Below are 23,028 nucleotides of genomic sequence, written 5' to 3'. Positions count from 1 at the left end.
TTCTTCCTAAGGAATAGAGAGCCAGAGACTTGACAGTTTCACTCTGGTGAGCTCTCGTACAGCAGTCCTGTTTCTGTGATTAAACCTTGATGGGAAATCTGTCAATGAGTTGTTCGTGCTGCTTGTAAGAAGTCAAACTGTAGAGCTTATTTTTTCCCCCTTCTCTCTCAGGTCATTTGGATCCAGGATTCCTAGCAAGTGACAAGACATCAGGTGGCAATGCACCTCTCAATGAAGAAATTAATATTGCCTCTTCAGATAGTGAAGTGGAGATTGTGGGAGTTCAGGAACATGCAAGGTAGGATATTAAGTGGAGTGTTCTGATATTTTAAATGTGAATTTGATTTTAACCAGAAGCCAAGTGAGAAGAAAATGGTAGTCCTCATGGCATGGCTGGCATGAATGGTGGGAGCTATCTCTCATCTTCCTTTGGCTTAAAAAAATGCTTTTTGATTAGACATGATACAAGCTTCAGAATGTGTTGCATATTGTCTCCTGTCAAAAACTTTTCAACCATACATGTATGGGAAATAGAACTGATGTTTTCCTCTTTTATTTTTAGCAAATGTCTAGATAGCTTGATAGATTTTTCTCTTATGGCTTAAGTATCACCCTACTTTTCCCCCTGTCATTCATATTTTCTTGCCTTTCACTTTATCTGGAAATATATTGGGAGCAAACAATTGGGAAATATACATCGGACATCATACCTCTATTGCTTGTTTCCTAAAGCACCTCTCCTTATCTTTCATTAAAACTTGCGAGTTACTTCGGTCTGTTCCTAACGTAGTAGATTTCTAGTGATGTTCATGTGACTCAGGCAGTCCTCTTTTTTTAGGATTAAAAAAAGCCACAAGATGTCAACTTTGTGTAGTATTATGAAAATTTTTGAAATTTGTCATTCTTTAAGTTTAGGGGTGAGCAAACTGTAGCCCACAGGTCAAATCTGGTCCGCTGCCTGTTTTTGTATGGACCTTAAGATCAGACTGGTTTACATTTTTAAATGGTTAAGGGTAGGGGGAGGGGAGATCAAAAGAAGAAGAAGGTTTTGTGACATGTGAAAATTATATGAAAAGAAATTCAAATAAATTGCATTTATCCATAAATAAAATTTTATGGGAATGGAGCCATATTTGTTCATCTACATATTGTCTGTGGCTGTTGCGCTCCAGTGACAGTGTTGAGAAGTTTCAGCAGATGCCTCATAGCCCTCAGAGCCCAAGATACTTACCTCTGCCCCCTTGTAGAAAAAATGTACTGACTCTCGCTTTAAGATAATGTTCCTAAGAATCAGTTATAGCCCTCTCAGAGGTGCTCCTGAGGAACATTTCACACACACACTAGAGAACAAAAATGTAGACTTGGGAAAATCTGTATTCTACATTAGCAAACAACTTTTCTCCTGGGCCACAAGAGTTAAGTTGTGATTTCCTGATTGCCCCAAGTAGGCATATGACACAATATCTACATTACCTGGCTCTTAGATCTGATTTTATTCTTTGGTTAGAAAGGTAATAAAACATTCACCAGCATTTCTTCTGTCATGTATATAAAAGGTGAACTTAGGAGTGGAGAGTGCAGGCAAAATACACATGTGTGTAAATTGAGGCTACGTTTGTCTTAATGAGAACTGATCCTAGTTTCTGAGAGCATTTTTCAGGTCGTACCTGTTGGGACTTTAAGGATGTAGAGTTAAGTCATTGTTTTAATATGTCTTCTCCCCAAAAGTGGCCCGTTCTCAGATGTTACCAGACTTAAACACTTCCTCCTCTCTCCTGTGTTTATGCCATAAGTATGTCTGCATGGCTGCTTCCTTTTTTCTTTCCTGTTTTTAATGGTTATTTCCCCTATTCTGGTGGGAAAGAATTTTCATTCTTCAGTCTTTTCTTAATCTCCTTCTTTTTCCTTTTTTTTCTGCCTTAGTCAAGAACTTTTTCCTGTTCTCTTTTTTCATCTATTCCCTGCATGCCGACTTACCCCTCAGATGAGAGGATAGAGCTTCTGATTTTTTCCTTTACTTTAGCATGTGTTTGCCATTATTTATTTCACCGTTGTTCCTTACAATATAGAAGACATGATTATCCTTTAATCCTTACTATAAACCTTATCCTGCCTATTAACAAATTGATAGAGGTAAATTATCTTCAATTTTGCCAGGAGCACATTATCCATTCACCAACTTCCTCTTGAGTTAATTTCATGTTTTAATTCACTATTAGTCATGTGTTCCTACTGAACTAGCAAAGAGTAAGTAATAACCTGTGTTGCTTACTTGATCTCTTTGTCTCTGAGACATATTACTTGGTCCAGTTCTCTATTAACTTCTATCAGATCTCCCTTCTTTACTGTTTACTTGTGCCTAGAAGTGTTATAGAAGTGAGCCACCTTTCTTCTTGGCTTCTTTGTTCAACTTTTCTTCCATCATAAACTCTTTAGCTTCTTTTTTTCTACCAGTATTTTGGTATCTGGAGTTAAAATTATCATTATATTTCTGTTAAAACTTGGAAATTTAAATTCTAAGTTCTTACCCACACACACACACACACACACACACACTCTCACTCTCTCTCTCTCTTTCTCTAGTACACCCGTCTCCATACTTAATAGGTCTTTTATCCAGATTGTCATTTTACTCTGTAGACCTGTTTGTTCCACTCTTAAACTAAGTCAAGTGACTGGCTACGTTGTAAATAATATGAGGTAATGTTACTTTCAAGGACTTTTTCCTTACAGGCTCTGAATCATCAAGATATGTTTTATTCTGATCCTTTGGTTTGAATCCTGTGGAAATGCTATGTTAGAGGTGACAAATTGATTATGAACTCTCAGAGATGGTGAATACTGCCCATATGATAGAATGTACAGCTGGCAAGTTTTGTTTGAGTACTTTGAACAGACTCCTGTGTCATTCTGAGGGGATCTTTTATTTTGCTTTTTGGGCCTAGGACTGAATAGAGTCTCACTGGCTCTTCTATGTCTTTTTGAACATTTTTCCAGTACTTTCTTTAGAGGAAGCCTGACAATCTTTCAAACATTTGAGATTAAAAATCTGAGAAGCAGGTGGGGGGAGAAGCTTTCTTGTTGGTTGCTTCGGAGTGACCACTTTGGCTGCCTGTATCTCATCTGGAATTTATTTCTTTTACAGGTCTAGGGTTGCAGTTATGAAGTATTGATGGGCTTCTGGCAGGGTTATCGCTTGGAAAAAGGTTTTAGGTTTTGATCCACATCTTTTCTAATTTGATGTGCATGCATAGATGTTTTGTGTGGATTTAGTTGTCCTGTTCTTATTTTTTCTTTTGATATTCTACCTTGCTGTGGGCTTTCTGAGAGTTTTTAAAAAACTCAGACTTGGTTCTTGAGTTGTTCTCTTTGGGATTGTGATTGCTCTGACTTGAATTGCATTGCCATTTTTCCATATTGGAAGCATTTTGTTTCACATTGACTCAGTAGTTCTAGTTATGTTGTGTCTTTTTTTTTTTTTTTTTAACAGTTTTTCTTTTCCTGCACGTTAATATCTTTCCCTGCTTTTTAAATTTAGATTTTGATATGTTCTCTTAGTTTCTGTGTTTCTTCTAGTCATAGACTAGAAAGCATGCCTTCTGAACTAATGGTTTGAATGCATCTTTTATGGCTGTCTTGTATTGCTGTGATTAACTCCGGACATTACCTAAATGTTATCATTTCTAGATGTTAATTTTGGGACAGTCCATTTTCACAAGATGTTCTTCGCCAATGAGATAGAGACTTTTCCAGCACCTCTAGTTCCTCTGTGCCCATTTAATTTTGCAGAAGTTTTAATTTATGGCCCTCTGCCAATATTTTTCTTTGTCCTTGGTCCTTTTTCCTTTTCTTCTACTAGCCTCATTGGTAATTGCCCTAGGAAGATGAATGCATACAGAACAGGCCTTTCTGTTATGGAACTGTTGGAACAGTTTCTTTGGTACCTGTCCTGTGAAGCTTTTGGGAATAATCAGATCCTTACCTCATTTCACTGTAGTCTTTGATCCTGTGTTCATTTGTCTTAATGTTGGTTCATCCCTCCACAGAAGAACTGATGCTAGAATCCTTTTGCATTTAAAACTGATTGCTTCCTAGAACCAATTGCAAACATCAGTCTTCAAAAAAGCAAGGGAGACAGGCAGGCATTTCCCTGAAGCCAAGGATTCATTTCATCTTCAGTTAGGAAAAATAAGTAGGAATGTTATCTAAGAGGTCACGTTCATGCTCTGTAAATGAGAGCAAAAATGATTAATGTTTAATGTTGTTTTCTTAGGATAGTAAGTTAACTGTATCAAAAGCTGATCATCAGAGCCTGCCCTCTGATGATCAGCTTAACCTTTTCTTTTCCACTGTGAATTCTCTCCTTTATTGGTTTCAGTATATGAAGAGCAGGAAATTATTCTTTCAAAACTTATTATTTATAAAGTAGGTTTTTTTGGAGGAAAGTGAGTCCTAAGCATTTTCTTGGGTATAGGACTCAAAATATGACTCTAGGTTATGTTTTATGCCTATTGCCCATCATACACAGATAAATGGCTTTGTGAAAGCACAGCCTGTGCCTGCACTAGAATTGGATTGGATCAATTAAAAAACAGCTGAGTGTGTTCCCATGCCAGACCTTTCATCATACAGAAAAGGGTTTTGTGATAATCCATGAAACTGTATTTTATGTTCGCAGCCTTACCAGAAATTTGAGCCTCTCATATCCTTCTTTATAGGGCATCTCTATAGGGCTGATAACAATTGTTCCGGTCCCTTTTCCTCCTGAAATTTTTTCCCTCCCTATCTGGTATAAGTTGATCTATAATGTACACCATCTTATAAAATAGTTGAAATGTTTCTCCAGCATTCTTTTGTTTACCAGCTTGAGTCTTTTTGCCCTGTACTTAAAAAGGAAATGTGGTAAAAGCCTTGTTCTGGCCTCATCCATCTCTTAGCTACCATTTTATTCAAGAAGGTTGAGGTCATTAAATCACAAAAAATTTCTTGAATGTTTTATTGGCTTATAACACACACAGAAAAGTTGTAAGTGTACATTTTACTTCTTGCAAACTGCCCACACTCAGGTAACTAGTGCTCCAATCAAGAAACAGAAATCCCTCCTGTGCCATCTTCCATTTACAACCTTCCCACCGTTGTGCCCCCTGTGACTACCAGCCTCACCTCTAAAAGGAGGGTTTTGCCTGTATTCAAAATCTTAAAGTCAGTACTAACCTTAGAAGTCATCTTAGAATACTCTAATATTCTTGACAGATACCCTAGCACTTGCTTGAATGTTTAAAAGGCAGTGTATTCCATTAGCTGCAGTTGTTGTGTAGTAATGATCGTCTAAAACTTCCCTCCATAAACTTGATTCGTGGTTGTTAGTTTGCTCTTGAGATCTCTGTACAGGGTGGAGTAGCCACCTTCTTCCATGGTGATTCTCTCTTCTTTGGGATTTGACCTTCCAGTTGCAGTTAAATAGGAGCTGAGAAAGCTTTTGACTGAAGATGGGATCATCACATAATCCAGAGAATCTAAAATTTTGAAATGAGAGAAACAGACTGAGAGGGTTGAGGCTTGAATTAAATGAATGAGACCTAGTTATTCCATCATCCTTAGGTTCTTTGAGGTGCTCAAGTGTCTTTTCAGCAAATTCTCTTTTTTGCTTAAAGTAGTCCAAGTTGGTTTCTAGTAACTGGATTCATTTGTAACATAACTACAGAAGTGATCTAATTCAGATAGTTGAAGTGCCTCATCTCCTTATTCTCCTTTCTGTGTCTACCCGTCCTCAGTGGTATATACTGTCTCTACACCTCTCCCTCTCCTACTCTGAGTATATTCTAGAATCTGCTTTGCTGTTTATCGAATGATTCCCAGGGGCCAGGCAGTGCTCCTTACAATCAGACATAGTATAGTGCTTCAGGTGCAGTCTGAGGAAGGCATAGTTACTTAGTGGAAAATAAACTCCCTGATGGAGACCTTTTTTGGGGTCCTGTGCTTAACTTGCTTAAGACCCTGGACAGTTGTCTTTTGGCCTTGGTTTTCTCTTCCGTAAAATGATCCGATCCCTTTTATTTTATTTTTTAAAGATTTATTTATTTATTTTAGAGAGAGAGTGCACTCAAGAGAGCAAGAGTGAGAGTGAGCGTGGGGTGGGGAGGGCAGAGGGAGAGAGAAACTCTCAAGCAGACTCCACTATGATCTGGGAGCCCGACACCGGGCTCAGTCTCACAACCTTGAGATCATGACCTGAGCTGAAATCAAGAGTCAAGACGCTTAACCAGCTGAGCCACCCAGGAGCCCCTGGATCAGATCCTTTTTAAAGCCGCTCCCTTGTATGATTACTTAGGGAGCAGTGCAGAGTTAACAGTTGGGACTAAATACCTCTTTTATTTTGGAGATATTTCTAGGAATTCTGCCAAAGATTGCATTGATTCTCTCTGTAGCCATTCAGTCTCTGAATTCTGCTAAGTTCTAGCCTCCTGTACTTGTACAGGTGAGCTTTCGAATTGTTGAAGAACTTTATATTTTTAAATTGTTAATCTGGGCCTATTTTTGCACTCTGCTTTGCACTCACTATGTTTTGCCTTATCTAATTTAATACACACATTGTAAAGCGACAAGCTGATGTGAAAAGCAGTGGACTCAAGATCAGACCTGGCTTGCAGCTCTTTGGCCCACCACTTTCAAGCAGTGTGACCCTGGGCAAATCATGTAACCACCTGAATCCTCAGTTTCCCTTTTGGTTGAGTATGGATAGTAACTTCTACGTCTACCTCATAGGTCTGTTGGGATTGTCAGATGAGGTGAGACTGCTTAAGAAACTCAGTATGCTAGTGCCATCAGTCATCAAAACCATTTCTATAAATGTTACATGGTCTCCTTTGGCTGACATTCTTCTGTGATTACAAGATCACTTCATCTGAGTGTACTTAATGGATTGGACAGATCTGGATTAGTCTTTGGATTTTATGTCTCATATTTTAGTGCTTTTCACTAGCTAATCTTTGAAACCATAGTAGCCTCTGGGTTAATAGCTACTTTGCCCATTCTGAACAGATAATGGGCTTCTGGTATGGTAACAAATCTACGGTCTGCCCCTTGCTTTGGCCCCAGGGGATCTGTTTTTTGGCACCTGTCTTGGTAAGGGAGTAACTTTCAGGCTACCTTTGTAGGAGCAAGGCCTCTTTGCAGGATCTTAAGAGTCCTTCAGCAGTTTTGCAACTAAATCTTGTCCATTGTTACCCTAATGTTCTTTTGCATCTGGTAGTGCAGGTAGCAGTGGGCAGAGCTGGAATTCTCCCGTGATCCAGCACCACTCGTTGTACGCAGCCTGTTCGAGCAGCTGCTCAAGACCCACTGTAGTAGTTTATGTGACTAGAATCCTACCAGCTGTCACTTTCACATATATTACGCAGGCTCTGGTCAGTAAGTTAGATGTGAGGACCAAAGTAGCACCGAAAGCTTGAGCGGCCTGCCTTCCACTCATCAGAATCCAGAGTCCCTCAGTGATTCATCCAGGAGGCTCACAGTTCTAGCATTTGATTGGAATGTGGAATTCATTATGTCAGTGTTTCAGAAACCGTTTTCTTCCAGTGAACTCTTGGTGAGATTTATCAGCAAGGCAGTTCTGTCCCTCTGATAAAACACTTTTAGAGGATCTTAACGGACAGAGCACTTCAGCCTTTGTTACTTTCCCTGAACTAAAACATAAAACACATAAGCAGTTCAGATGAATGAACCAGGTGTTCTGTTGTGACCTTCAGGGTAAGGGAAATTGATCCTTTATGCATGACCTAGTACTTACAGACTCCTAGAAATCCAATCTGTAAAGGAGTATTACTATTACTCTCTTGGAAGATATTATTCCCAGGATGGCATAGAACTTATTTAGGAGAACAGCTTATACCTATATTTCTTACTGTTTCATTTGGTTAGACTAAGATTGTTTGGGTATCTTAATTTTGCTCTGGATTTATATTCTGCCCTGTCCTGAAGACCCCAGAGGTTTAATTGTGTTAAGAGAAACATTATGTTATCTGTCCATTTCAGTAACAGATCTAGACATAACTCAGGAGTTTCTGACTGAGACAAGACTCTTGTCCGTTTTTAGGCTAAATTGAGAGAGGCGGGAAGGAAGACAAAGAGGGAGGAGGATGGGAAGGATATTGGTTGTGAGTTTCATGAACTCACACAGTAGGCTTATCTTTGTAAAAGTATCAATTGGTGCTACTGAGGCCATATTGCCTTCTATTTTCCCTGTGGTGGGATTAATCAGGCTTATGCTTTTGCTCTTCACCTCGATTGCAGGTGTGTTCATCCTCGAGGAGGTGTGATTCAGAGTGTTTCGTCGTGGAAGCACGGTTCCGGCACGCAGTATGTCAGCACCCGGCAAACACAGTCATGGACCGCTGTGACTCCCCAGCAGACTTGGGCTTCACCCGCGGAAGTTGTTGATCTTACCTTGGATGAGGATAGCAGACGTAAATACCTACTGTAATACAAGGTCACTGTGTTTCCTCTGCACTGTTCCCTTCCACTTCCTCCTCCTCCTCTTTGTGACATGGAAGTTCATTGTCATAGCTTCAGCCTCAGAAGCTGTTTGTGGCATTTGTATAATCGAAACTCATGGAAAATTGCCCCCCTCCCCTCCTTTTTTTTTTTTTTTTAAATTAAAAGAAGTCACTTAGGAAAATAACTTAGCACAGAGAAAAGAATTTCTTCTTTCCCTCAGTAGAAATATGAGGATGATGAATTTATTAGAGAGCTTCATTTTACTTGGTGACTTTTGATCTTAGGAAACTCTGCCTTCCTTTTAGAATAATATTTTAATTACCAGGTGAAATGGATTTCAGTTTTTGAATCTTGTATTTATTTTTCTGTGTAATAAAATTAATATCTAGACTTGACCACTGTCAGCCCACCCATTGGCACTCCTACCTTAGGGCATTTGCACACATTTAGTCAGGTCCTTCTTGGCACCTAGTAGGGCATGTGCATTTGAAAACCTGTCCTTAAAAATAGAAGACAGAAGTATTACTTTTCTTTTAGCTTAAGTCTTCTGCCTTCTTTCCTGACTTTGCTCCTGGCTGACTTCCCACAACACAAATAATTGATGTGGCCCTTTGTGTTTATAAATACTGCTAAGGTGACTTAGTTGGTCTCCTTGTTGCAATAATTCATAACTCTTTGGAAAATGTCTGCTTTTGGGGCAGAGGCATTTCAGATAGATACCCACCATGAGGTTTTCTGGGCATGGGAGGAGAGTATTGAGAGATCAGTAGGAAAATCTCTCTCCCTCAACTTTTTTTCCTGGTTTGTTCAAATAACGGGAGAACACAGATACCTATTATTTAGGTAGAATATGAAGAGTTGCGTTCACCTCTTAGACTGTGGGCACTTACAAGTCTGAGAAGACAGTGCCTTCTTTCATAGCTGGTCTCTTCATAGAGGAGGAACAACTGTTCGACACTTGAGCTGAAATAGACTTGATGCTATATTTGGGTCTTTTTCTCCTCTACCATCTAAAAGTGGAAAAAGCAAAATGCACCACAAGAAACCAGATGCAAAGCACATAAATGACACTGTAGGTTTTACAGTCTCTCAATAAGCAAAGGGTGATAGGAGCTTCAGGGAACTCAGGAAATGCCAGTGTTGGAGTTTTGTGGCATTAGTTACTACCTTTTTTCCTCTAACATGTTGTAGTTACTAGTGAATTCTTTTACAAGCAATACCTAGTTAGAACACTATGTACTGTGCACAGGGAGGAGTGAAGTACTATTGGCTTAGAAGACCTCATCTTTTGTTTTTCCGTAGTTTTTGTTTGCTTTTCTTTTGTTCCCATACTTGCCATATAACATTGCTGTAGCCCTTTGCTTCCCTCCCCAAATGCCTTGGTGGCTCTTCCTTATCATAAGAGCATGGAACTACCATTTTCAGTCGTCAATCAGTGGACACACATGTACCAGGTACCTGTCCTGCGTAAGGCACGGTGCAGGGTAGGTGCAGCGGGGCTGCCAAGACAATTGGGGACACCCCTGCATGCACATGTGTCAGAGTCTGCCTGGCTCCACCTGCCTGGCCTTTTCTTCTTCTTCTTCTTCTTCTTTTTTTTTTGGTAAAGACTCATTTAGTCCTTTACCCTCCTTCCTGCTGCTTTAGTTCTTCCATGTACCTCTTCCATGGGAGTGGATATAAGCGTGTGTTCTTTGATCTTCTCTGATAGCCTCTCATTTGATCTGGCCTCTGTTCTTCATCAACTTTTTATTTTCCTGTCAATCTACTTTTAATAGATCAGGCTTATAAAAGATCATGAACCTCCAGTTTTAGCACCTCATATATCAAGTCTCTCACATGGCCACAGTTCTAGACAAAAACCAAAGATCCAGAGGCCAGAGCGAAATAGGACCTTCTGCAGATTCACTACTGGTGTATCCTTGGACCTTCATATTTTACTTTAGGATTAATTTATTGAATTTTACTGTTACACGTTGTTTTTGACTTGAATTAAAATGCTAGACAAAGCAGAAATGTACAATTTCTGGTCTGTGTTTTCCAGGAAAATCATTGGGAAAAGAATAGAGTGGATTATATGACTTGAAGTTTTTGCAGCTTATTTTTTCCCCAGCATCAGGGCAGAGCCCCATTTTAAAGAATGTTTTCGCATTACCTATTCTTATGTTAATAGTGTGTTTTGTCCAGTTCCACACAGCAGGTGATTACCCATGACATACTTTCTTTAGCCCCTAGTAGTCATCCTCTAGAGAGAATTCTTCTGGTGTGCTGTGTGCACTCTGGATTGGGAGCAGAGAGCAGAGTCATAACCAAGCTCTTCTGTGGCCTTTTCCTTTTACACCAGGTCGCACTTTTCCCGCACCTGCCCCCGTTCCAGCATCCTGACTACCTGACTTGATGCACCAGAACAGGGATTTAGAAATTAATATGCAAAAGGGGGAGGGGAAGGGATGGTAGAGACAGTCAACTGTTTTCCCCTGCAGGGTTGGGATTTTTCCACCTACTAACTAGAGAGAGACTCTGTTTCAACTCTTCTTTCATTGCCAGATCCAGAAGAGCGGGGGTGTGGTTTCTGGCAAGGTATTGTACTGATAAAATTCTGTGGGTAACAACTCCTGTGACATTTGAAATTTCTTTTAAAGGGATTGTTGTTAACCAAAGTGTTGGATTTGGTAGCATAAATACTTCTTTATGCTTCACAGAACATTGTTCAAAGTAATATCTCTGCTAAAATGATGCACTTGGGTCACAGGTTGGATTGTGGCACAAATTCAGTTAAGTCCCTTCCTGCCCTCCAGTTTGAAACCACAGAGCAAGAACTGGCTGTTGCGTCCTTGTTGCTGCCCTAGAACACGTACGTGCTGCTCACCAGTAGCTGTCTTTTCATTCTGATGGAAGGGGCCAGACTGAATGGACTCCAGTATTCGTTACAATTGAGCATTGCATAAACTCTGCTTTTATTGTTCTCAATTATGAATATGAACCCTCTGATTTGCTAAGTTAGTCAGTTGTTCACTGTTACTTTTAGCAGATTAGCACCATAGTTAACTTACAAATGAATTTGTTGCCTGCTTTTTATACTGTGTCACAAGGTTTTTGAAAGAGCTGGGGACACAATGTTGTCTTTTAGTTTAAACTTTTTTTTCAAATGCAAGGAGCCCGTAATTTCTGTTTTCCAGTATGTGTATGATGTGACTTCCATGTATATATATAAATGATTGCGCCCTAACCAAACTTCCTCAGATTGTGCACTGTTTGTTTAAAATAATCACGTATTTTAGTCCAATGCTGTTGTATTTTTCATTTTATTTAAAACACTACATCTTATTCTTTTAACAAATTTTAAAGGTTAGTGATCTTAAAAGAAAAATCACTGGATAACTAGGAAATATTTTTGTTGTTTTGTTTTGTTTTTTAAAGAGTACAAAGGTCCTATGAAGCCTTTTGCTCCTCTTACCATGAAAATGAAATGTTAGCCATTGTATGGCTAGGAACCAATGCACTTGGTGGTCGACAGGTCTGCTGTTGCTGGAGTGTGAGCGTGGACTTGATGCAGTGACGAGAAATCATTGCTGAGAATTAATGTTTTAAAATGTGCAACTCTAGTTTTTAAAACAAAATTTAGTTCTTCTTTACATTCATTATTTAGTTTTTGTTTCCATTTAGTATTTAATGGTCTTTGGAGAAAAAAAATAATAAAACAGAGTGTTATATATATATTTTTTGGTGCAAGATAAGATTTTCTGTTTTTTGAAATAAGTCTGTAGCATAAAGGTTAAACTATTTTAAGACAAAATAAAATAGAGTGTATTTAAACAATGATAATTTCTGAGGATTTTTTTTCTATCTGCTTCAGTTAATTAGATGGTGTCTGGAGCAGCTTCTGAGTTAGCTTTTGGATGTGAAAGTGGATTGTATTTTGTTAACAGATCTTATTGGTATGCCGACTTTTTCCAAGCAATAGCTGTATCCTACTCCCAAGGTGTTTTGCACGTGGCTGTTGGTGTGTTAGATCTAGATAAAAGTAGCTTTGCACTGGCTTTCCTGTGGCCCCTGCCTCCCTTTCCAGCTAGGACCAGTGAGATTTCAAAGAGAGCAGAAGGCTTCCTAGCACCTTTGCTCCTGGGCAGAAAACTCAGCGGACGGTTACTTCCCAGGGGCCAGCACCAGCTGCACAACCGCATGCACTGGGCATGTGGTTGAACATCGAATCAAATGTAGGGGTTTCAAAACAGCCTAAAAGAACTTGTCCTTTAATTTGGTTCTATATTCAGGGGTTTTATTTAGCTATAAAAATTAGAGTAACTACATATTAACATCACATGACTTTTCTCATTTATCTTCATGTTAAAGGGAACAAGGAACTGGGGAGAATGAGGCCTGTCTTTACTAAAATACCACTCCTGGATCTCTTCATGTTCCTCAGAAATTCTTAGTTCTACTTGCACTGGAAAGGGGTCCATTAACAATGAGGAAATACAGCGTTAGCTGTTGGGAAATGTTTTCAGCATTCTGGAACGGTTCTATTGAACTACCTCGTATCTGAGACCTCGACATGTTAGTGCCTATGAGAAACTCTTCTTTTCTTGGACTCCAGAAGAAAACTGTTTATCTAGGTCCTTGCTTTTGATCCCTTTTGCCCTTGGATGCCGCTTTTATAGAATGAGTAAGTAAAATAATTTGTGGCTAGTTCTTAATCTCATTCTGCCTTTCTCATTCTACGCTTGGCTGGCTTTTGGCCTCGCCTTGCCTTATTGGTGTGTTTTTCATGGTAGATGACAGCTATTTATAACTTTACTCCTGAGAAAAATTATAGATAATACTTGACCAAATATATAAATAGCTCTTTGGCTCCAATTTTGCAGCTGAAGTAAAGTGAACCTCTTCTAGGTTTGGTTGTGTGTGTGTGTTGTTTTGTTTTTTAAAGATTTTGTTTATTTAACACAGAGAGTGCACAAGCAGGGGGAGCGGCAGAGGGAGAAGCAGGCTCCCTGCTAAGCATGGGAGCCCGATGCGGGGCTCGATCCCAGGACCCTGGCATCATGACCTGAGCCGAAGGCAGACGCTTAACCAACTGAGCCACCCAGGTGCCCCTGGGTTTGGTTGTTTTAACTCTATTCCTCATCTAGGAAGGAGTGAACTTCCTAGGTCATTGGTAGGTATGACTTTCTTGACTCCATGTTTGAGAGCACCGAGTCACAGAGTCTGAGAAGTTCCTGGGCTGTGGTGGAGCTTTGGCTGGGAGAATCTGCTTGGAGCAGAAGAAAGCAGTAGAAAATACCGGAAAGAACAGTGGGCTCGGACAAAGATGCAGATGATGATTGTGCGCCTCCTAGAGATGCAGAAAGAGCACCCATTTGCTCCGGACGCTGTGGCACTATTCAGTTCGGTGCTGCAATGGTGCATCTCTGTGCAGGCGCAGGCCTTGTAGATGGAGGGGGCTTTAGGCAGGGATCCCTTTGTGTGATGAGGATTCACTGTTTCTTTGTTTCAGCCTAGCCTTGCGATCCCATTTGGTGGGGTGGGTGAGTGAAGTCAAACCTTAGAAGGGGGCTGTGGCGGCAGCAGCCCACGTGACCTCAGATCCTGGCCTGCTGGTTGGGAGTACCCTTTGCTTGTAAATTATATCGATCTAGCTTCTTATTCTTTAGTGAAAGAAGCTATATGATACCAGCTTTTTCCTTCGTGCTTTTGATAATTGACACTTGAGAGGAGTCATTTCTGTTTCCTTTCCGTGATGACTCCATTCTAAGGGTGGGAAGGTGAAGTATTGTTCACTGTTGAGCCCTCACACCTGTAATGGAGTCTGAAGCAAGCAAGTCTGGCATTAGGATGGACCTTGGGACCTGGAGCACCAGGGGCCATTAGACCAGAGGGGAGGGTGTGGTGGCTAGTGTATGAAAAGCTTGAATCAGAGACTAGGAGATCCTTGAAAGACTATCTGACCACCTAAGGGAGTTAATTTCTATACCTGTAAAATGAAGAATTTCTCAGATCTCTTTACTGAGCCTGAAGGGTAGGGCCGTGTTCTTTTAGGAGATAATTTGTTGTTCTGCAAAGCCATCGGGCTTTTCAGGCAAGAATTTAGGAGAGCGGCTCACTCCAGGAAGCTGTTCAAAGGACTACAGTTCTGTCCTCTTAGGCTTTTGGAAGGCATTGGATGACTAATGCTCGCAGAACCTTGACTTTTGACAATCTCTTTTATTTTCAAAGTTTTAAAAGAATGTTTATTTCAAAATTTCCACATGGGAATAAGGAGTGGTACAGATTGTTATCCTAATTTTGCAGATTGGAAGACTGAGAACAGAAGAATAACAACTTTTCCAAATTTGCATGGCTAGACTTTGCAAGAACAGATTTTTTCTATGGTCCAAATTAGGACTTTTTAGCTTTAAGAAAAACAAAACCTCTTTTCTCCACCTGGTTTTCCTTCATTCTTTTTGCTGCTGATTCTACTTTGCTCTGGCCTGAGAAGAATTGGAAGTCTTCCTGAGAGGGTAATGTTTGGTTGAGTCCCTTTACTCTTAGGTAAGTGGTCAAAGATTTAAACCTGAGAACCACACACTTGAGTATGCGTCCCAGCGCAGGCTCTGGAGTGACCATGGAAACTTTTTCCATAGATAGATTCCCTGTCTCATAGTTTGTGGAACGGGAAACTACAGATGGCCAGTAAACATAGGAAAGATGCTTGGTTGGGCTCACTACTAATTATGGAAACACATACTTAACTTTACAGGATGCCATTTCACACAGGCAGGATCGGGAATACATTTAAACCCAACCAGGATTGGGGCGCCTGGGTGGCTCAGTTGTTAAGCATCTGCCTTTGGCTCAGGTCATGATCCCAGGGTCCTGGGATCGAGCCCCGCATCGGGCTTCCTGCTCAGCGGGAAGTCTGCTTCTCCCTCTCCCACTCCCCCTGCTTGTGTTCCCTCTCTCGCTGGGTCTCTCTCTGTCAAATAAATAAATAAAATCTTTAAAAAAAAAAAAAAATCCAACCAGGATGCAGAACAGTGGCAACTTACTTGTCTTTTTGTGTGAGCATAACTTGCTACAACTACTTTGGAAAACAGTGGAATTGTCTAGTAAAGCTGAATATGTGTATACCCCATGTATGGGCTGAATGTTTATGTCCCCCCTACCCTACCCCAAATTCGTATGTTGAAGCCCTACTCCCTGGTCTGATGATATTTGGAGGTGGTACCCTTGGGCAGTAATTACATTTGGATTACATGGGAGTCCCTGTGATAGGATTAGTGTTCTTAGAAGAAGAGGAGGAGACCTGAGCTTCGCATGTGAGGACCCAGTAAGAAGGAGGCTGTGCGCCAGGAAGAGAGCTCTTACCACATCCAACCGTGCTGGCACGCTGGTCTTGGACGTCCGGCCTCCAGAACGGTGAGAAAAAAATCTCTGTTGTTTAAGCCACCCACTCCATAATATTTTGCTATGGCATCCTGAGCTGACTAAGGCGTCTCATGACCCACAAATTCCACACCTTGGGATAATACTCCTGAGCAGGTTTTAAACGTTGGTGGTAGCCTATATAGGGGAGTCATGAAATCAGTTCAAGTGTCTGTAAACCCTCTTTTGTTTATCTATTTAAGGGAATAGAACAACACAGCAGAAAACAGACAGTATTATTACATGAAACCTTTGTTACATGCTGATACACACCTACACACAAGTATATGGATGTGTGCAAAGGGTCAAGATACAAGGCACATTTTTTGTACTGGGGTTATAGTCAAAAAGATACGGAAAGCCATGGTTCTAGAGAAACTAGTTTATGTGCTAAAAAATACTTAGTGTCATTTTCTCCAGTTTTTGGCAATATGGATGTTTATCTATAGGATGGATAAACAGTGTATTTATACAATGTTTAGCCACTGTGGAAATTAATGAACTAGATCTATATTCATATACTTAACAGCAGTTTTGTCAACATAGATAAATCTCAGTGTAGAAAAAGGAAATTTCAGATTATGTGTTATGTGATGCCATTTATATGAAGCTTAAAAGGACAAAACACTACATATTAATAAAGGATACATACACGTGTAGTAAGACTATAAGGAAATTCATGAGAATAATAAACACCAAATTCAGGGTAATGGTTGCCTCCAGAAGGGGAGGTAGGGTGGGAGGGGCACAGGGACTTCAACTTTATGCGTAAAACTTCTTAGGTTGGGTAGTGGGGACACAGATGTGTGTTATTCTTTGTGCTTTTTTATGTATCTTAAATATTTTGTAATAAAATTAAATTTTTTTTCTCTGTCTCAAGTAGAAAGAACAAAAGCTCCATATGACTTCCCAGATGATATTAGTGGGCATGGGTTAAGATCTGAAGCTGATTCTTTTTAGATGTCCTCAACACTTTTTTCCCCCTCAGCACTTGTTGTATATGTTACCAAAAGCACAAACAACAACAAAAAATAAAACTGGTAAATTGGATTTCATCAGAATAAACTTTGTGCTTCAAAGGACACCATTAAGAAAACGAAAAGACAATTCACTGAGTGGGAGAAAATATTTGCAAACCTTTGTCTGGTAAGGGACTTCTATCTAGAATAAATAAGGAGCTCTTACAAGTCAATAATAAAAAGACAAACCAATTAATAAGTGGACAAGGGATCTGAATAGATGTATGTCTTCATACATCTATTCATGGTCAATAACACATGAAAAGATGTTAAATGTCATTAGTCATCAGGGAAATGCACCTCAAAACCACAGTGAAATACCGCTTCACCACACCTAGGATAGCTAGAATCAAAATCAGATAACGTGTTGGTGAGGCAGTGGAGAAATCAGGAGCCTCGTACGTTGCTGGTAGGAATGTGAGGTGGTGCGGCCACTTTGGAAAATGGTTTGACTGTTACCATACGACTCAGCCACTCCTATCCTAAGTATATCCCCAAAGAAATGGAAACCTAGGTTCACACAAAAACTTAGACCCAAGTGTTGATGGCAGCTTTAGTCGTAGTAGCCGAAAGGTGGCGACAATGCAAGTGGCCGGCAGCCAGCCGTTGAGTGGGTGAGCAGCGTGTGATGTAGCCGCATAGTTGGGTATCCAGCCGTAGATAGGAATGAAGTACTGGTAACATGGTACAGCACGGGTGAACCTTGAAGGCATATTAAATGAAAGAAGCCAGTTACAAAAGCCCACATACTCTTTCATCTATGGGAAATGTCCAGAATGGACAAATTATAGAAACAAGTAGATTAGTGGTTGCCAGGGGCTGAAGGGGAAGTGGAAATAGGGAGTGATTGCTAATGGGTTAAGAAGTTTCTCTTTGGGTGGGTGAAGAAAATAATTCTAAAATTCCAGAGTGGTGGGCGCCTGGGTGGCTCAGTTGGTTAAGCGACTGCCTTCGGCTCAGGTCATGATCCTGGAGTCCCTGGATCGAGTCCCGCATCGCTTCTCCCTCTGACCCTCCCCCCTCCCACGTGCTCTCTCTCTCTCATTCTCTCTGTCTCAAATAAATAAAATCTTTAAAAAAAAAAAAATCTATTAAAAAAAAATAAAATAAAATAAAATTCCAGAGTGGTGATGGCACACCACTCTGACTATATTAAAAGCCACTGAATTATTACACTTTAAAAGGGTGAATTTTATGTTATGTGTATATTTCAGTATATCTGTTAATTGAAAAAATACCAAATCCTTTGGAATCAAGAGGACCACGCTTTTTAAGATGTTACTATCTTGGCATGAATGGGTGCCACACACTCTGCAGAAACTGGGTTTAGGTAAATTACAGCCCAGTGATGAAAAGGGACCCAGGAGACCAATGTGACAGGAATTGAAGGCAAGCAGGCCCAACTTCCTCAGTGCAGATCGCCCTGCCCCCGAGATGCAGCTTTGGGAGGGGACCTACCCTCCAAAGAGAGTTGCAAAGTGCTGAGGTTTCTGTGCAGATCAGATTTGCCACTGGGGATGAAGGTTATCGTGAAAGAAACCAGCTCTTCCCTCTGAAGTGCGAGTGCGTGCCCCCGGCCCCTGGCCCTGGCCCATAAAGTTTGCAGCCACCTTCGGGCACCATGTCTGTCGGCCGATACCCTGCCAGAGTGGCCCTCGCTGCATCCTTCGGCCAGTGAGGCACGGTGGGCGGGCCCGGGGCGGTTTCCCACTATACTACATGCCCCTGCCCTGCGAGGTTCTGTCGCAGCGGTCCCCATCCCGCGTGGTGGTGACGGGCCCCAAGTTGCTGTCACTGTTCCGCCTGGGAGCCCGGTGTTCCCTAGACGGCTTGAGGCGGAAAACGTGTTGGGACCTTGGCTTTTAGGCTGTGCCAGGTAGTACTTGTTCTCTTTCATCCATTTATAGTCTCCCACACCCCAAAGTGGATGACTAAATTCTGCCAATCAGCTTTTTGGGCCCCTTGGCAGAGTACCTTAGTTTGTGAAGTTACAAATGTGAACCTCCCCCTCTGATGAAATCGTCCAAATCCTGTTGGCGTAGGCACGAGCCAGGCAGCACCAGAAGGAGGACGGCCCGTCACAGGCTGCCGTAACCTGCAGGTCCTGACGAAGTGCCCAGGGCACCGGTGGGGAGGGCACTCAGGCGGCTCGGCAGGGGCAGCTGACCAACTGCGACTGAAGGATGTTGTCATTTTAACACCCGATAGAACCAATCTAGTGTATAATCAGAGGATCCCATCTTGCGTCCGTCGGACCTCTCTGTGCCACCCATCAAGTGGGGATGACAGTACCCGCCTTACAGGCTTGTCATTAGAGGGGTGCGTGAGTGACGTCCAAGCCGTGCCCTGTCTTGCCAGCCCTGCCCCAGTCACTTGGCTGGCTCAACCAGGAAGTGTGTAGATCAAATAAAACTAGGCTGTAGGCTGCTAACAGTTTCCCAGCAACAAGACTAAATCCTTACAATATTCTCGAAACAAGTGAAGTACTTTCAAGAAGGCAAGCAACAGTTCGTGTCTGTGCTAACTGGCATGGGGTGGGGGGGAGAAAGTCCCAAGGTCTGGATTTGAATCCTGCCTTCATTGCTCACAAGCTCTGTGACCTACTACCATCGGCCACCTCTCTGGATCCCAGCCTTTTGTCCTCTGAAAGGAGGATACATGCACGCCTACCATGGGGCGATCAAAGAAGATCGTAAAATAGCAGAGGATGATTCGAAGCACTTTAGAAGTTACAGACCCAAATGATAAAGCAGGGTTGGCGATGGAAGCAATCATTGAGCTAGACCAGTGGGGGTGTGGCAGAGTGCAGAGAGCCTGGGCCTTGTCTAAGGGGGAAGGTGCATCTCTTGTGAGAAAGTGCAGGCTTGATGTCAGGTCTGTGGATTTTTTTTTCAAGAGAGAAAGGGAATCAGGATTTTTAAAATGCAAATGTGAAATTTCTGATCTGTGTATATTGTGTGGCTATGGTCAGACCTGCTGAAGATACAACCTGAGTAGATCTGTTGGTACAGGAAGAAATAAAAATAAGGTGGACCTGTGCCACCCCCACCTCTCCTGCCACCCCCCACCCCCACCCCAGTCCTTTTGCATGGGATAAAAAGCAGGGAGCCCGAGTACGTCTGGTGCTCCGTTCCTCATTCTGTACAGGTTGCTGAGTCTTGGAAGCTGCGGGTGAGCCTTCGCTGTACGGGACAGTGCATCCTGGGGCTGTGGTCGCTTGCGGTCTTGGTCTGGTGTATCGCCTGAGTACATGTCTAGTTGGCTAGGCAGTCAGCCGAAGGGAATAGAGGCCAATTCCGTGTCATCAGCCCTGTAACCTGGATCAATCCTGGTTGACCTCACTCAGCCAGGAAGTGTGTGGGCCAAAGAGAACTTGCCTGCAGGTCTGATTCAGCCTGTAGGCTGCTAGTTTGCTACCCCCGTACCATGCAGATTTCACTGGTTCAGCAAACCCTTAGTAAATACTCGCTATACGCTGGGCACTGTGCCAGTCCCCAGAGACACGAAGGTGACTGGAAGCCAGTCCTCATTCTCAAGTAGCTTTGCTCTGTCTGGAGTAACAAATCCTAACAGGCGCTGAGACAGAGCTCCGTGCAGTGGGAACAGGAGGAAGGCTGCCTAGGCCAGCACTGGGGTGAAATGAACAAATAGGGAAAGAGCTCCTGCAGAAGGTGACGGCTAAGTTCATGGGAGGGCTAGGAACTGTGGGATCTGAGGAAGTAGAGAGTGGAGGATGTGGTGGGTGTCGTTCCAGGCACAAAGCTTAGGTAAGCATGAAGGTGAGAAAGAGCAAGTTTGGCTTAATAGAGAAGCTGCCAGTTGGGAGAAATGGGGTGAGTGGTGGGGAGTAAGCCAGAGATCTAGTTGGAAGCCCTGCGGGGAAGGGCCTTGAATGCCTCACTAACATCCCACAGACACTCTGGGTACTGGTCTTCCTCAGTAGAACAGGAACCTTACCCCCAGCCCGCCTACAGTGAAAGGCATCAGTGCGATCAAGATGTATCTCCGAAGTGATGGGAGCACTAAGGTGTCGTGCAGAGGGGAGGAATGAGAGCAGCTCTCCCTTGTGGTAAAATGGGTGAATGAACTAGAAGAGACTCGAGGTTGGAAATGGGGAGTTCGATGAGGAAGCTTCTGCAGGAACTGAGCAGATACGAAGAAGGCTGCATCAAGGTGGTGAGAAGGAGAACAGGGAGGAGAGGTCTGACCGAAGAAGTCAATGTAAGAGGTTGAATCTTCAGGACTTGGTGACAGAGTTGGGGTGGTGCAGAGCATGTGAATGAGGAAGAAAGAGGAAGCAAGGGGCTCCCAGGTTATTGTACCCATTGAGGAGGAAATGCTGAAAAGGGGTCGAGAAAGGGATCAAGTGTGGCGAATGTAGCAGAGGCTTTGGGGTGTCCCATGTCACCTTCCTCTAAGATGAGGACAAGTTATTGTCCGTTGTATCCTCTGCTATTAGGAAGGAGACAGAGCACTTGATGGACCCCTTTGGCTTTGGGACACATATATAGCATATTTGGAAATACTAATCCAGTCCATTCATGGAGTGACTTGGAGCAAGGAAGGGCTTTGCAGCAAGCCTGCCTCCCAGGCAAGCTGCTCTGTGTGGACCACGCAGCCCAGCAAGTCCAGTGGTGATAGAGGTATCCATGGTGGGTAAGGATGCAGCATGGAGTCTGTGGCAAAGCCCCAGGAGGAGAGGTATATCATGGACCCTGTAGGTTCAGGAGCAGGACTATGCTTTCTAGTCCCCATTTGAAAAGCAGCTCCTAGCATGCTGTTGGGCCCTGACCACAGGACATGAGTTGACCGAGACCTTGGAGTTGCTCATCATGAGCGGGGTTTTGTACCATTCATGTTATAAATTAAGTCGACTCAAAGATGGAAGTGGCAACATCTAGAATCAGGTGTCAGCAGGGCCAGGGGGCACAAGTAAGCTGCACGAACAGACTCGCTGCATGTGCCTCTTCTCCAGACCTCCAAGGCACACCCCCTCCCCCCCCCGCCCCCCGCCGTTGCATTGATGTCTCTCTCTCAGTTCGTGCCAAGCATTTTCTTGTGATCAGCTGATGGAGGAAGAAAGGTTTTAGGCCTGGTTCAATGTGCTGGTGTTGGCCAAAAACGGACTGTGGGTTTCACTAAAGCCCCATGCAGGGTAGCCCTGAAAGACAGTGGTTCGTGGAGCCTTTCCAGGTGGGCAGAACTTCAAGCAGAACACCTGTAATTCAGTGCGGTCCAGGGGGAGAAGTGTGTATTTTAATAAGGATATGTATCTTGTGCAGTGGCCATTGGTTGGGTTGGTTGGTCAGGTGCCTGAAAAGAAAATGCCGAGAAGAGGGAGACAAGGAGGCCTGGGGAAGGGGCGTGTGGATTGTTCTATGGGCGTGGACACAAAGCGTGTGGGTCTTTGTGTTCACGCTCATGCTCATCAGAGTGCACCCACCACGTGGACAACATGGTGCTCCGTGGAGGGTCAGCCTTGTCCTCAGCCATCCCCGGGCTTGCGTGCTGAGCTCACGCACAGGGTAGCCATGGTGACGGATGGAGGCAGGCAGGGGCCCAGCAGCACCAGCTCCCTCTCGAAGGCGGTCTGGCCCTGCCACTGCTGACTGGTCTGTGGGCACAGAGGCCCCGAGCCCTTGACCGGCGGCCAGCTGCTTGCCGGAAGTTGATTACGTTGGGCCCCTCCCACCCTGGAAAGAGCCGCTAATCCTCCTTCTGGGGATTGATACTTACTCTGGTGTTAATCTGAGTGTTTACAGACTGCCTGATTTAGTAACATGTGATGACTCATCGCCTCAGATCAAGAGGCCCATTTTATGACAAAGGAAGTGCAACAGTGGGTGCGGGACGGCGGGACGAGTTGGTCTGGTTCATAAACCAAATCGCGGGACGCAGCGGACCGACTAGAGTGATGGGACCGTTTGCAGCTAAGGTCCCAGCTCGAGGAGGACACTCAGTTGGGCGTAGTCCCCAGAATACAGCTGGTGGACGGTGCTGTGTCCCCAGTTGCAGGAATACACGGGCCCAGGGGTCCAGGGTGGAGGGCGGGTTGGTCCCTCTCCCCGCCGCTCTCTCTGCTCCACTCGCACCAGGTGAGAGGGTGGCTGGG

At 43.0% G+C, this 23,028-nt stretch overlaps 1 protein-coding gene and 1 long non-coding RNA gene across 5 annotated transcripts in view; both read left to right on the top strand.

Annotated features, from left to right (window-relative positions):
• Positions 1-12,315, top strand: part of ARK2N (arkadia (RNF111) N-terminal like PKA signaling regulator 2N) — an 81,634-nt gene extending 69,319 nt beyond the window's left edge. For all 4 annotated transcript variants that reach the window (XM_036107593.2, XM_036107594.2, XM_036107589.2 and 1 more), the window contains 2 exons: positions 172-298; positions 8,293-12,315. In XM_036107593.2, the coding sequence (XP_035963486.1) occupies positions 172-298; positions 8,293-8,482 (317 nt within the window). In that variant the 3' untranslated portion in view covers positions 8,483-12,315. The remainder of the gene's footprint in view (positions 1-171; positions 299-8,292) is intronic.
• A 2,969-nt stretch (positions 12,316-15,284) lies between these two features.
• On the top strand, positions 15,285-16,947 carry LOC144379845 (uncharacterized). The gene is made up of 2 exons (XR_013443318.1): positions 15,285-15,891; positions 16,781-16,947. It is a non-coding gene; the product is annotated as an uncharacterized LOC144379845 (long non-coding RNA).
• The last annotated feature ends 6,081 nt before the right edge of the window (positions 16,948-23,028 follow it).

Source organism: Halichoerus grypus, chromosome 13, assembly GCF_964656455.1.
Source record: "Halichoerus grypus chromosome 13, mHalGry1.hap1.1, whole genome shotgun sequence".
Classification (NCBI taxonomy): domain Eukaryota; kingdom Metazoa; phylum Chordata; class Mammalia; order Carnivora; family Phocidae; genus Halichoerus; species Halichoerus grypus.
Note: the sequence above shows the minus strand (reverse complement) of the source record. Positions and strands in the feature narration are given on the sequence as shown.